The following is a 14,660-nucleotide window of genomic DNA, read 5'->3' on the forward strand; positions in this document are numbered from 1 at the left end:
GTACATTAATGCTAATTAATGGTAATTATTAATATTTAAAAAAAGTTACATACACATACTTTATTTCGATTTGACACAGGGCTATGAAATTTTATTTCATTCTTAGATCATTTTATTCTAAATTGAGGTTTTACGAATTTACGATAATTTTTTTTTAAAACAAAACTTTTATACATTCTTGATTAAATTTTTTCTTAATTAAAAATAAAACTTGGCACTTGCTTCAATAATATTATTTGACATTTAAATAAATATTATGTACTTAATACACCATTTAAATCTTTATTACACGAAATAAATATTTTTTAGCGTAAAACATGATCAGAGTCAAATTTGTTTTAACTTTGTACCATATGAAAAAAAAACGGCGTCCAGTTGGCTGGGAAATGACGATCGACATTTCCCATATAAATTTAAAAATGACAGCGATCTTATTTCATAGCCATCACTGACGCCGTTTATTTTCGATCAAGAATTATAGAAACTGAAAATATCATTATTTTTTAACTCACAAAACCCATAAAACTTTCTAGCATATTGTTTTATTAGGAGTAAAAATGACAGTTTTCGTGGCGAGACTGTACGTTTGACATACAGCCGAAGCACAAAAAGTCATTTTTACTCCGAATAAAGCATGCTTTTTTTTTTAAACGCCACAAATAATTTTTTAAACAATTTCAACCGTTCCAAATAATATAAAAGATTTAAAACTCATACCTTGTAAGTAATTATCATGATACAAAGAAAACAAGGTATGATATTGCGCAGGTTGGTCACCACGTCACAGGTGATAAACGGCACTATTGGTCGGCAAGCTCCACGCGCCAATTTCAAATTTTCAAACAGATGATACATAATAAATGTGTATGTGTCATAACTTTTCAAATGTCAATCTCGATGATTTTACATAACTTTAGGGATTATGTCCGAATTCTTCCCTATTTTAAGTCTTTTTTTATTAGTGGCAATTGAACAATAAGGATATTTTTTTGTATGGCATATGACGTCACAGGCGATATGCGCAAACTGAACGAAATTGGAGTCGCTATCGATTACACCTTGTTTTCAAGTTTTCTTTGTACCATGAGTAATTATATATCGAGAAACTATGGTTACGGCTCGTTGAATTTGAGACTTATGCCATTTTAATAATATATTTTCATACTTTTATGCTTCGGCGTAAAAGTGCTTTACTTTTATGCCTAGGCGTTAAAATGACTTTTATATTGTCAATCACGTCGCAAAAATTAATACTTTTGTGACATTTGAAAAGAAATAACATTTTGAAAGTAACTGGTATATTTTTCTGCCACAACAAAGTTATTATACAGTGATAAATGATAAGATCATATTGAAATACGTCTACTAGTTAAAAAAAATTGGCTAAATTTTATCAATAATACTCCAGTTCAAAAGTTATTTTCCAAAATTATTAATATTTTTTAATAATTGATTGCAATTAATATTATTTGACTAGTTTAATTTGATTAATAAGACTAGATTAATTTAATTTAAAATAAATTTTATCAGATTTTTTTTCGTATATTCAACTACCAGAAAACCAAAATTATATGATAACGCACTTTTAAACGAAGTTGAAGGAAGATTATAATGTATCTATCACACTATTTAAAAGCACTACTATAATTATTAGAAGAAAAACAAAAAGAAAAAAATACCCAAATACCTTCACCTTCTACTCAACTACAAAATAAATGAATATAATCTCTTACAAGAACACTACACAAACTACTTCTTGTATTCTACACTAAACAAATTATCAAACTTATTAATTAATCAAACATAAAGAAAAATTAAGCAAATTACCCCTTCATCTACAACTTCAAAATAAAATATAAAAACACTACTAAATTACTTCTGGTAGTCTACACTAAACATTATAATCAAACTTAATAAATTAATCTAATTTTACATTACAACTACAAAGAAACAAGAAAATGTTTTAAAACTACAAGAAACAAAACTTCGACACGTGCGACCAGTGTAATAGATCAAACGGACAAAGAATATAAAATACTTTAAAATGTGCATTCAGAAAGAAAAAATATCTCGAAAATTATCTAAACAAACATTTTTTTTCTTATCAGTGAAAAACATCGACCTCGTCGGCCTTGCGGAATTTGTCGGGTATTTACAATGGTCGAATTGTATAATTACCAGCTTTTATAGCATATCTAATATACAAAAAATATCTGGTCGATTAGTAACCAATTGGCACAGTCCGAAAATTATCGATTTTTATTTTCTCTGTTTTTATTGGCCGCTTCTAAATTCAGAGTAAAAAAAAAATATTTTTCTGTAGTAAAAGACTGTGAAATACGCCCCGCCATCTGGTGCTTTATATCCATAAACGTCTTAGGTTGAGCTACTTTAAAAATTCATATACAAGGGTATTATATAAAAAGGGGTTAAAATATTGTAGTGTCAAATGGTTCCATCACAGATTTTACAATACAGATAAAAATAAATTCATAAAAATTAATTCAAACTATAAGATAGGTACCGTATGATCAAAAAGAAAACCCGCCGTCAGCGATGGCTATGAAATGAAGATCGCTGTCATTTTATATGTAAATTTATATGGGAAATGTCATCGATCGTCATTTCCCAGCCAACTGGACGCCTTTTTTTCGAACATGCGGTATTTATTAATAAAGCTAATATACATAACCTACTTTGAAATAGTTTCTTCGAAAAAACCTCCTTGAAATAGTTTTATAGGCACATTAATTTTCAAAAAAATTAAGAGTAAAAGTAACTAAAATATTCACAAAAATAGAAGTATTTACAAAAATTATTGTAATACAAAACTGGGAAAATCTTGTAATAAAGTACGTAGGTACCTGAAACAATTTAGTTTTAAATAAACAATATTTTGAAATTACTAACTCGGTTGATGAAAATGATGTTGATCACAAACTACTTCCTCACCTTAGACCTCCGGTATACCGGTACCAGGGGCGCTATTCTGTACAATCGTCGGAATCGGTGAGTTACCGATAGCTATCGGTACGTATTTGCATATAGTAAATCAGTGCCTTCTATTAAAAGATCAGCCAGCGGGCGAGATTTATGACGTCACGCTAGTTAGATATAACGGATTAATAAATATGTTGTAGAATACATGGAAAACATAATCATTCCTCAGACTTTTGGTATGTATTTTAAAAATGATATAGTTTACATGAAATATACATAATATACAGTTAATAACTACAACATATATACCTATTTATAGTAATAAATACTTTGGCAAATAAACTATAAACCATACAAATGCAGCAAATATTTTACAATATACAAATAATGTATAGGTACATAAGATATTGGGTAAAATGAAATATATTTTAAATTTTAGGGTTTGAAAATCGATCTAATTTAACAAAAACATTCAATATCTACTAATAGTGATGTATTATTATTTGCATTCACAAAATTTATATGTATATTTTGCAAGTATCAATGTTCGAAAAATTATATTTACAAATAATACAATATTATCTAAAAAAAGGCGTCAGGGATGGCTATGAAATGAAGATCGCTGGCATTTTATATATAAAATTATTCTAAAATTTTTGATTTTCTTGGGATTTTTAGGTGCGGGAAAACGCTGATTTAAGTTTTCATTTGGGTTTCATTATTTTTATTTGGTTTAAAATAACGTTTCGGCTAATTATAGCCTTCATCAGTGTTGTGTCATATGAGAAAAATAGTGTCGAATATAATCCAAAAAATTACATATACAATATAATTCACACCTCATAATATTTACTGCAATTAATAAACTAATATAAACTTATCAAAAGATGACCACATATTTTTTAAAATTATTATTCTTAACACTAAAATTATCTACATTGACTATGGAGTACGCAGTAAACATTATGTGCGTGGTGTGAATATTTTATATGTAATTTTTTGGATTATATTCGACACTATTTTTTTCATATGACACAACACTGATGAAGGCTATAATGTTAACCGAAACGTTTTTTTTAAACCAAATAAAAATAATGAAAAACCAAATGAAAATTTAATCAGCGTTTTTCCCGAACCTAAATCCCAAGAAAATCAAAAAATTTAGAATATTTAGAAACAAGGTTCAAGAATATCAAATTTTCCAAGATTGTAAAATTCTAGTTAATTATTTTATGTGTACAGTTATTTAGGGAATGTCATCGATGTTCATTTCCAAGCCAACTAGACGCCGATTTTTTCGATGATACGGTATAATTCTTACGTAAAATGTAAATAACATTAGACCAATTAAAACAAAGAAATATGAATTTCTTAGTATTTTTAGTAACACCTTTATTCTTAAAACTTAATTTTGTATTATGCAAATATACCAATTTTATTGTTATTTTATTAATATTGTATTCAGCCATCACTTAAATATTTGATATTAATTTGGTATTATAAATAATCAACACTATTCATTAAAAATTACGGAACCAATATATGTTATGCTTGACATACATTATATATTATCAAACAAAAACACATTCTTCTTTTAAACTGTATCAGTCTTGTCTTTACAAAAATCTTTTTTAAAATTTGAACTCAAAATAATAATCTTTAATACACATATTCTTTATTTTTCCCTAGATCATAATACCTACTTACGTGTTTGAATCTATCGAGCTGAACCAACATACCAACAACACTTGGGTGGAGATTCCACCAATATGAATAAAATAAACATAATTGTCCAGTTTTCATTAATACCATCATGGGAGAATATTATTTTTAAATTTATTAAAGATATTTTCAATAGAATTCTCTTGATTTATAACCCGTACCCACTTTTCTTGCTCTTCCGGATACTTTAGGCTGCCTAGTATAACTATCCTTTCCACCAGACCAGGAACACAACAAAGATGAGGCATAGCACCAAAAACACACTCCACTTAAGTTTTATTGATGAATTGTTAGAGTCTTAAAAAACACAAAAATCACGATAAGTAAAAAATGTATGGGCACTTTTAGGTTAAATCACTTGCACAACGTGTAATTTTTAAAATTTCTATTTTTTTATGCGAAACCGAGAGTGACCATATATCTGGTAGTAGTTTCTGTCACTTAAACACCAAAATAATTAGTTTTTTGCACTACAATAATAAATAATACCAAAAATCAAAAAGTTAAAACCAAAAATCAACCGACAAAATATGAAACGGAATCTAACCCATTATCTAAGTATGTACAGCTGATGAAGTAAACAAAAGTCCGCCCCCAGGCTGATCTTTTACTAGAAGGCACTGAGTAAATATGTGTTAATTGTTGTTGTCATAGTTACCGATCGGCCCTATGACAGATATCGCAAATTTATACCGACGACTCTCGGTATCTCTACCGTGAGGTTGACAAGGGCACGGTAGAGATACCGATTTTCGTCGGTACAAATTTACGATATCTGCCATAGGACCGATCGGTAACTATGACAACAACGATTAACACATTTTTACTATATACAAATACGTATCGAGAGCTGTCGTAACTTACCGATACCGACGATTTTACAGAATAGCGCCCCAGGACCGGTACTTTTGAAATATTCCGGTATCGGTATCGTCTTTTACAAAACCGGTATACCGGAAGACCAGTTTAGGAACCGATACCGGAAAACCGTTATCGGAAGACCGTTTTCAATCAGTACAGAAAAATAGGTGCATGATAATATGCAAATCAAAAAACCTGTATAAAACGATTTCGGTACCGAATTTTATACAAAACTGAATATCGTCCCATTGCTGCCAAAAGTCACTAACTTACTTTTTATTACTTCCGAAAAAAATGCGTCTAAAGAAGAATTTCATTGCATAAAGATGTTATAGTTAGTAACTATTCGGTATTAAAATAAAACATAAATAGCCAGAAATCGTAGTTAATGACTTTTGCAATCGATTCTCCGATTCAAAACATAGTTAGTGATTGAATTTGGTTGTTCGGAAAAATGTTAGTTAGTGACTTTTGGCAGGAATAGGACGATATGTTCCCCTACTCTATGTATAATCTTAATAAGTATTAGGTTAGTATAAAAAATAATGTTTAGCATTTCCTTTCATATTTTCTAATTTATTTTTTATTAACAACGGCAACTTAAATAGAAAGTTTTTTTTATAATATAGATTTTTGTATGCAATAAATATAACAAGTATTTATCTTAAATTATATTATCTCCTTATAGTTTAATTATTTCTTTCTCATAACAAAACTCACATAGAAATACAAGAATCATACAACATTCTGACCTATTATTTTCCAAGTAGATAAATAAAAAGAAAAAAACACCTTTAGCTTTATTTTTGAAAGCTACTTTTTGTAGTATAATGAAATATACTCTCAAGCGTATATCCGACGGTTATATTATATAAAAGTGTTTATTTACCAATATTAACAAACAAGATGTTAACTTTTTTAATCCGTCAGATAAGGGGTTGTTCGTTAACACAGCAGTATTACAGACACGTACTGGGTGGTCGTATTAAAATGTCACGGCTTCTCGAAGGCTACGAGGGCAGAACGTAAACAAACCCTCTGTAACAATTAAAGTAATAATTGTCTGATATATTTACATTTTTTAATACGGTATCATGTAGTATATGCCCACTGGCACAGCAATCAAAACTGTTATTTCGATCTTTCCGATATTCCGGTAGTTGGGTCTTCCGGTATACCGGTTCAGTATCGGTCCCATCGACCTAATTCTTGGACGGTTGTAGGACTGGTAATTCGTTGTACCGGATACTGGTACTGAAATCTTAGGACCGAACATCCCTACCTCACCTGTCCCAATAAAGATCTAAAATCATAAATCCAGTGGAAAAATACATTAATTGCAACAATGAAGTTCAGAAATAATAATAATTAGCTGATGATTTACCGGTATCAAATTTGGAAAAGTGTGGTTTAGATCAGTAGAAAAATAAACAGAATATCTCCCTTTTTGTCATTCGTGCGAACGCAATGCTTTTCTTTCGGCCTATTCGTTCTGCTCGTTCCTGCGTGCTCAGTTCGTTGTTCGTTCGGGCTAAAATGCTCAAGTTTGGACGCACCTTTAGAGAAAATATAAAGTAAATCAAACCGCCTTGGCGTAAATCATATGGAGCGCCTTTAATAAAAATAATAAGAATGAACAAGAGCATTAAAACACGTGCGCACGTAGGTAGGCGCTCAATATATTTTCACATATAGTAATTTAGATAGAATTTAAAATAAAACTAGAAAAAAATACGATTATGTCAGCAACAAATGAAGCCTCTTTTAAAGTAGGTTTCACAGAGTAAGAAAATGAAAATGTTCAACTATGTATAATCAAGGAATTACTTCAACAGTCGACATCCAAAGAATGACAGAAAATACAATTTGTCTACTCTGTCAGTGATTCTCTCGTTAGCCAGACTATAGATCTTGAGCCAATAGAGAAAAAAATAAATAACAAAAATTATAGAAAAAGTTATTATTTTAATTTGGATTACATATTTTCTGAGTTAGGAAAAAATCCCTTGAAAAATATTTTTTAATTTATTGCAATGTTGTGTCCCGTCAAGAAATTTTGTTGGGAAACCTGAGATTTGAATTCAACAGCCCAAAAATATATAGAAAATCAAAGCTGCCTCAAAACTTTACCGCTAGGGTTCTATTTGGCACAATTTAACTAGTCTGAATATTCCATTTTGGCTAAGAGAGGAGTATTTAGAATAAAACTGTTCATATTCTTACCAGCAGTATACCATAACTGCTACGTCCAATATCATTTGACGGTAGCAAAGGGTCTTCTATGCACAACATACTGGGTCTGTGACCATCTACCATATCCTTTTGCATTTCCTCCTATACGAGAACAAGCATTATACTATTTTTTGCACCAATGACATAAAAGAAAGTATTTTTTTGTTTTTTTTTATGTTCTTTGACCTTTAAAATTATATTTTTATATATGTTTTCTCTTGGTTTTAGGTCAGTAATAATTTTCCTTTTATTTCATTAAGTACATTTATTTTTTATACACCGTCTTACGTTTCGACCATCAGAGTCTACAATTTTTACATTAAACGAATTTTTAAAAAATCATTAAATATACAATAAAAATATTTTTGTTTTACTTATCCAAGAACGTAGATCATAGAAAGAAACTTTATAAAAAACAATCACGGAACACATTTAACAAACAGGACGGTTGCGAATTTTCAAACATATTTTTTAATTTTACTATAGGGCCAACGACCTACGTACAATAATATTATAATATAGAAACATATAGTTTGCTCAGCCTATTTACATCTTTTTTGTCGTTTATTGATTTTGCGTTTTTTTGTATTTCTACCATTTCGAGGAATTCCCTCTTTTTTGTCATAGATTCAGTTCTCAAAATCTTCGTTTGGCTGTAATTAAATGTATGTTCTTTACTATTTTCATGATTTGTCAGTGCAGTCTGGTTTTTTTTATCATATTTGTGGCCCTTAATTCGATTTTCCAGATATTGACTAGTTTGGCCGATGTATACTGCATCACAATCATTGCATGGTATTTGATATACGATATTACTTTTTTTGTTTTTAGGCGTTTTCGTTTTTAATTTACTGAAATTTTTATTTAACAGGTTGTAGCCACGGTGACATATGTTAATTTGGTATTTTTTAAATGTTTTTTGTAGTTGTTGAGATAACCCTTTTATGTATGGAACAGATATGAATTTATTGTCTTTTTTCTTCTTATTTGCATTTGCAGTGTTTGTGTTGTAAAATTTATGTTTTCTGGATTTAAATATTTTATTAACTAAATTTTCGGGGTAGTTGTTTAATTTTAAGGCATCTTTGGCTTTTTTTATAGCTGTTTTTCTAAATTCTGGATCGGATAATTGTATAGTACGATCTGCCAAACCTATAACTACTGATTTTTTCTGCGGAACTGGGTGATTGGATGAAAAATTTAAATATCGCGATGACCATGTCTAATATACGATTTACCAAAGCTTCACAAAGACAATGTTCCACTGAGACCTATTGTATCTTGCGTTCAGTCTCCTTATGAAAAACGTTCAAAATGTTTAAAAGGGATCTTAAATAATATAGCACATAAAAACAACTATTATATAAAAGATTCAAAAGATTTTAAAGAAAAAATTAAAAATATAGATATACCAATAGCACAGAATATCTAGCTACGCAACAGAAAAATACTCGAAATGAAAGAGCTAAAATTGCACAAATAGAATACTAGATGGCGCGACAATGTCATAATCAGAATATAATTAGAAATTTTGAACTTTCGGTTTTGGATCGACGGCTCGTCGACGGCCTTATAGCTCGGCTAAGACTTGAATTGGCATCCCATTCTTTTTATTATGTATAATGCAGTATGTGTTTTTTTCTATTCATCTTTTCTTGTCAGATACACTTATATTAATTATTCCTTTGGCTATTAAAATAGTTTTAAGTATATTATTACAAAACATATACATTTTTTATATACACTACCTTATAATGTTAACTAAGAAAATACCTTTAATTACCTTTAAAATTAATAATAGACAGGGCGATTGATAGTGATATTTATTAATGCTGGAACGTTAGTAATGAAATATAAGTTTAATAATAATGGAAATAATTTATTAAAATGCAGTACAAAAAATGTTAACTGACTAAAAAATACTATAATAACAAATTTCTTCCGTTTGCCACGTTATTTATATAGACCTAGGTAGATTTTAAAAAAAGTGACACAGGTACAATTAATAATATATTAGTTCGGCATAAAAGTTGCTGTCACGACATCGAACAATAAATTAAAATAAATTAAAATTCGTAAAATAAATTAAAATTATTAATTAAACAAATCTTTATAAAGAAACGCAAGTATACCAAATTTGGGCCCAATCGAACTCCAGGAAATAATATCATAATAGTGTACTATATTATGGTACCACTCGATATGCTTGAAAGGGTACCATAATATTGCAATATCTCGAAGATCCGTAGTATACCAAATTTAAGAACAATCGAACGCCATGACATGGTATCGTAATATGGTACTATATTAAGGTACCACTTTATATACATCATAGTTCAATCATATTACAATGTAACCGAAGATACGTAGTATACCAAGTTAGAGCCCAATCGAACGCCAGGAAATGGTATCGTAATATGGTACTATATTAAGGTACCACTTTATATGCATCATAGTACCATCATATTACAATGTCACCGAAAATACGTAGTATCCCAAGTTTAAGCCCAATCGAACGCCATGTATCTAATATAGTACTATATTATGGTACCAGTTAATGGTACCATAATAATGCAATGTCATCAAAAATACGCAAGTATATATCAAATATCAGCTCAATCGAACGCCAGGAAATGGTATTGAAATATGGTACTATATTAAGGTACCACTTTATATGCATCATAGTACCATCATATTACAATGTAACCGAAGATACGTACAGCAAGGCTTTTATCCAAGGACCTAGCTCCAAAACCGCAAAAGAACTGCTAATGCTTAGCAGGAATAAATTGCGGATTACAACAGGCCTCTTGACAGGACATATGGCTGTCAAGTGTTACCTGAACAAGCTCAATCTGTATCAAGGAAGTCTTTGCTGCAGACTCTGCGATAAAGATCCTGAAACAGTGGAGCACATAATATGTCACTGCGAGGCTCTGGATCGCAAGCGACACTTTATTTGGGAAAGCTAGGCTAGAACCGGAGGAACTATGCTCCCATCCTATCAAGGACCTGCATAAGTTAGTGCAGGGCACAGGGATAGGAGAATGGGTGCAGATATAGAAAGGGGACAAACACAATAGACCTCACAGGTCGCAGTGTTTCCGGCAGAGGACGGCCCCTTATTGTGGAAAAAAAAATGGCATCGTAATATGGTACTATATTATGGTACCTCGTATTATGCTCCATGGTACCATAATATTACAATATCACCGAAAATACGTAGTATACCAAGTTTAAGCCCTATTGCCGCCATGTACCTAATATTGCTATGTCATCAAATATGGTACTATAGAAGGTACCACTTTATATGCTCCATGGTACCATGATATTACAATGTCACTGAAGATATAGTATACCAAGTTTAAGCCCAATCGAACGCTATGTATCGTAATATAGTACTATATTATGGTATCACTTGATATGCTTCTGAAAAAAACGGCGTCCAGTTGGCTGAAAAAGGACGATCGATGACATTTCCCATATAAATTTAGATATAAAATGACAGCGATATTCATTTCATAGCTATCGCTAACGCCGTTTTTTCCCGATTATACGATATGAACTTGGTATGAACACAACTGAACGTCAGCAAGTGGTATCATAATAGTAGAACAATACTTATTATATTGTCGCCGAATTACAATGAAAATTCAGGATTCAATTATACAATCAAACGTCAGGAAGTGATTGTAATTTAGCTCATAAGATTTAATTCCAACTAACATGGCAAACTGAAAAAAACAGCTCTGATCTATTTTAATATGTTTAAATGATGTAGCAAATTTGAAGGTAGGCTTTATCAGGAAGTATTACGATAATGAATTACACAATGGCAACACTGCACAAAATTCTTTTAAATTTTGTTTGTAGAAAACTGTTTTCTTTTAAATTTATTGCCCTCTATTATGTAGTAGCGAAACTACCACATCAAAATATCTGATTTGGAGACAGGCTTTTAAAGCCTGTCTCCTTTTGCTACCTACAATTTTATACATGTAACGAGGCTTCTGTTGCGTAGCTAGATATTCTGTGCCAATAGGATATAAATTAATTTCTTTAGATGTAATCTCATTATATACGAGCATTCCAATAAAACTTGCAACAGATATAATTAAAAAGAAATGGAATCAAATTAAAAATCATACAAATATCCCAAAAAATGAATTTATAAACGCAGTTGAACTAACATTAAATTCTACATATTTCTTATATAATAACGACATATACCAGCAAATCGAGAGATGCGCTATGGGAGCATCAATATCAAGTATAATAGCTCAAATTGTAATGGAGGATTTGGAGGAGAGTGTATTGGGTAACTTGAATTTTAAGGTGCCGTTCTTTTATAGATATGTCGATGATATTATAACTGCTATACCCAAAAATAAGATAAACAGTATAATAAGCGAATTCAATAAATATCATGAAAATATTAAATTTACCTTAGAAACGGATGAAAATTCAAAAATAAATTTCTTAGATGTCACCATACACCATAATTCAAGAAAATTAAAAACGGAATGGCATACCAAAAAGACATGGTCATCGCGATATTTAAATTTTTCATCCAATCACCCAATTTCGCAGAAAAAATCAGTGGTTATAGGTTTGGCAGATCGTGCTATACAATTATCCGATCCAGAATTTAGAAAAACAGCTATAAAAAAGCCAAAGATGCCTTAAAATTAAACAACTACCCCGAAAATTTAGTTAATAAAATATTTAAATCCAGAATACGTAAATTTTACAACACAAACACTGCAAATGCAAATAAGAAGAAAAAAGACAATAAATCCATATCTGTTTCATACATAAAAGGGTTATCTCAACAACTCCAAAAAACATTTAAAAAATACCAAATTAACATATGTCACCGTGGCTACAACCTGTTAAATAAAAATTTCAGTAAATTAAAAACGAAAACGCCTAAAAACAAGAAAAGTAATATCACAGACTAACCTAAACAGATGCGACAAACAATGCAAATGTGAAAATTACATTTTGGCGAATGCGCCAGGCAAATTTTTCCGTTAGATTTGTCATATAGGCGAATTTTACAGCGGACCAGCAAAGTAACCTCCATTCGTTTACTAAGAAGCCACGCCTCCTTCGTGTAGAAAATAGAGAGGGAATTTTGTAGTTCGGAATCAAATAGAGATGATTTTAATTTCATTAGTTTTTTTCAATTTTGATACATTCACAATCTATACCTACTAATATATAAAATTCTTAAGTGACTGACTCACTGATTAATCACGATCCTGCTCAAACCACTCAACGTAAGAAGCTCAATTTTGGCATACAGGTTGATTCTAGGGTGTAGAGGTTCGAAAAGAAGAAATTTTCGAAATTCCAGTTCAAAGGGGTGAAACCATCCCTCAAATATTACAATATTTTTTATTTAAAAACGGTCAAGTTTCGGAAAAACGCTTAAACACGTATATGTTATTTTGTTTTTTACATAATTTAAGATTTTTTTAAAAATGTATACAGGGTGTTTCGAAAAATCTGGTCATTGATTAATCACGATCCTGCTTAAAGCGCTTGACGTAAAAGCTGATTTTTGGAAAACGGATTGACTTTAGGGTGTAGAGGTTCGATAAGAAGGGATTTTCGAAACTCGAATTCTAAGGGGTGAAACCACCCCTCAAATATTAGAATATTTTTATTTAAAAACCGATGAGTTTTTCGGAAAAGCTCTTAAAAACGTATATTTTATTTTGTTGTTTTACATATTTTAAGATTTTTTAAAAAATTATACAGGGTGTTTCATAAAATATGACCATTGAGTAATCACGATTCTGCTTAAACTGCTTGACGTTTAAAGCTGATGATTTTTGGCAAACGGATTGACTGTGGGGTGTAGAGATTCCATAAGGAGGGGTTTCTCGATTCCAAGAGGGTGAAAATGCCCCTCAAATATTACAATATTTGTTATTTAAAAAACGGTTAGTCTTTCGGGAAAACGCTTGGACACGCATAATTTATTTTGTTTTTTTACATATTTTGAATTTTTTTAAAAAATCATACTGGGTGTTCCAAAAAGTTGGGTAATTGATTAACTACGATTCTGCTTAACTGCTTGACGTAAAAAAAATTATTTTTGACAAACAGATTTTTCGAAAGTCAAATTCCAACGAGATGAAACTACCCGTCAAATATTACCAAGTTATATAATAATATCGCCATATTGTTTTTTCTCAGGCTCAGGACATAAATGTGAGAACATTTTATCCAGTTTGTATGTTAATGGAAATTTTTGAAAATTCCTCATCTCGGGGATGATATAGGGGTGAAAGTTGGTATGAAAATTTATTACTACCTGGCATAGAAGTATAATATTTTTACAAAGTTTATGTAGTTAATAAGTCGATTATTTGATCGAACTGTATGTCTATTCGCTTTTTTCGTATTAGAAAATCTAGGTATTTTCGGAAAAAAACACCCACAGTTTTTGATATAATTTAGTCCTAGAAAATCTAAAAAATGTATCTTCTTGTATTTTTTTAAAAGCATTTTAAATAAAATCAAAACAAGAAACTTAAACTGAATAGCTGAATTAACTAAAACAATACTAAGAACACCGTGAACTAACTAAATGTAAACCAACAAAACCCAACAGAAAATTAAAATCGAAACAGCTAATAATAATGATGTATGTAATATCCATGTGAAACAACTGAAGAAACTGATTTAAAAATCCTCTGAAAGCCTTCAATATTCCCATCTTAGATTCCCATATTCTTTTTCTAGGACACTGTTGCCAATTCTACTTACCAATTTGTATAAACTATATCGGTATCACGGCACATGCAAACAATATGCCGTGTCTGTATCATAAAAGTACCTATTTGCTATATAAAAGATCAGCTGCTAAATTTTAAATCAATTTAAAATATCAA

At 30.4% G+C, this 14,660-nt stretch overlaps 1 protein-coding gene across 2 annotated transcripts in view; it reads right to left on the bottom strand.

Moving 5' to 3' along the window:
* The window catches only part of LOC115879519 (terminal nucleotidyltransferase 4B-like), a 47,035-nt gene that overhangs the window by 3,927 nt on the left and 28,448 nt on the right, over positions 1 to 14,660 (bottom strand). For both annotated transcript variants that reach the window (XM_030896403.1, XM_030896404.1), the window contains exon 6: positions 7,747 to 7,857. In XM_030896403.1, the coding sequence (XP_030752263.1) occupies positions 7,747 to 7,857 (111 nt within the window). The remainder of the gene's footprint in view (positions 1 to 7,746; positions 7,858 to 14,660) is intronic.

Source organism: Sitophilus oryzae, unplaced genomic scaffold (assembly GCF_002938485.1).
Source record: "Sitophilus oryzae breed Bouriz unplaced genomic scaffold, Soryzae_2.0 scaffold_1581_pilon_pilon, whole genome shotgun sequence".
Taxonomy (NCBI): Eukaryota; Metazoa; Arthropoda; class Insecta; order Coleoptera; family Curculionidae; genus Sitophilus; species Sitophilus oryzae.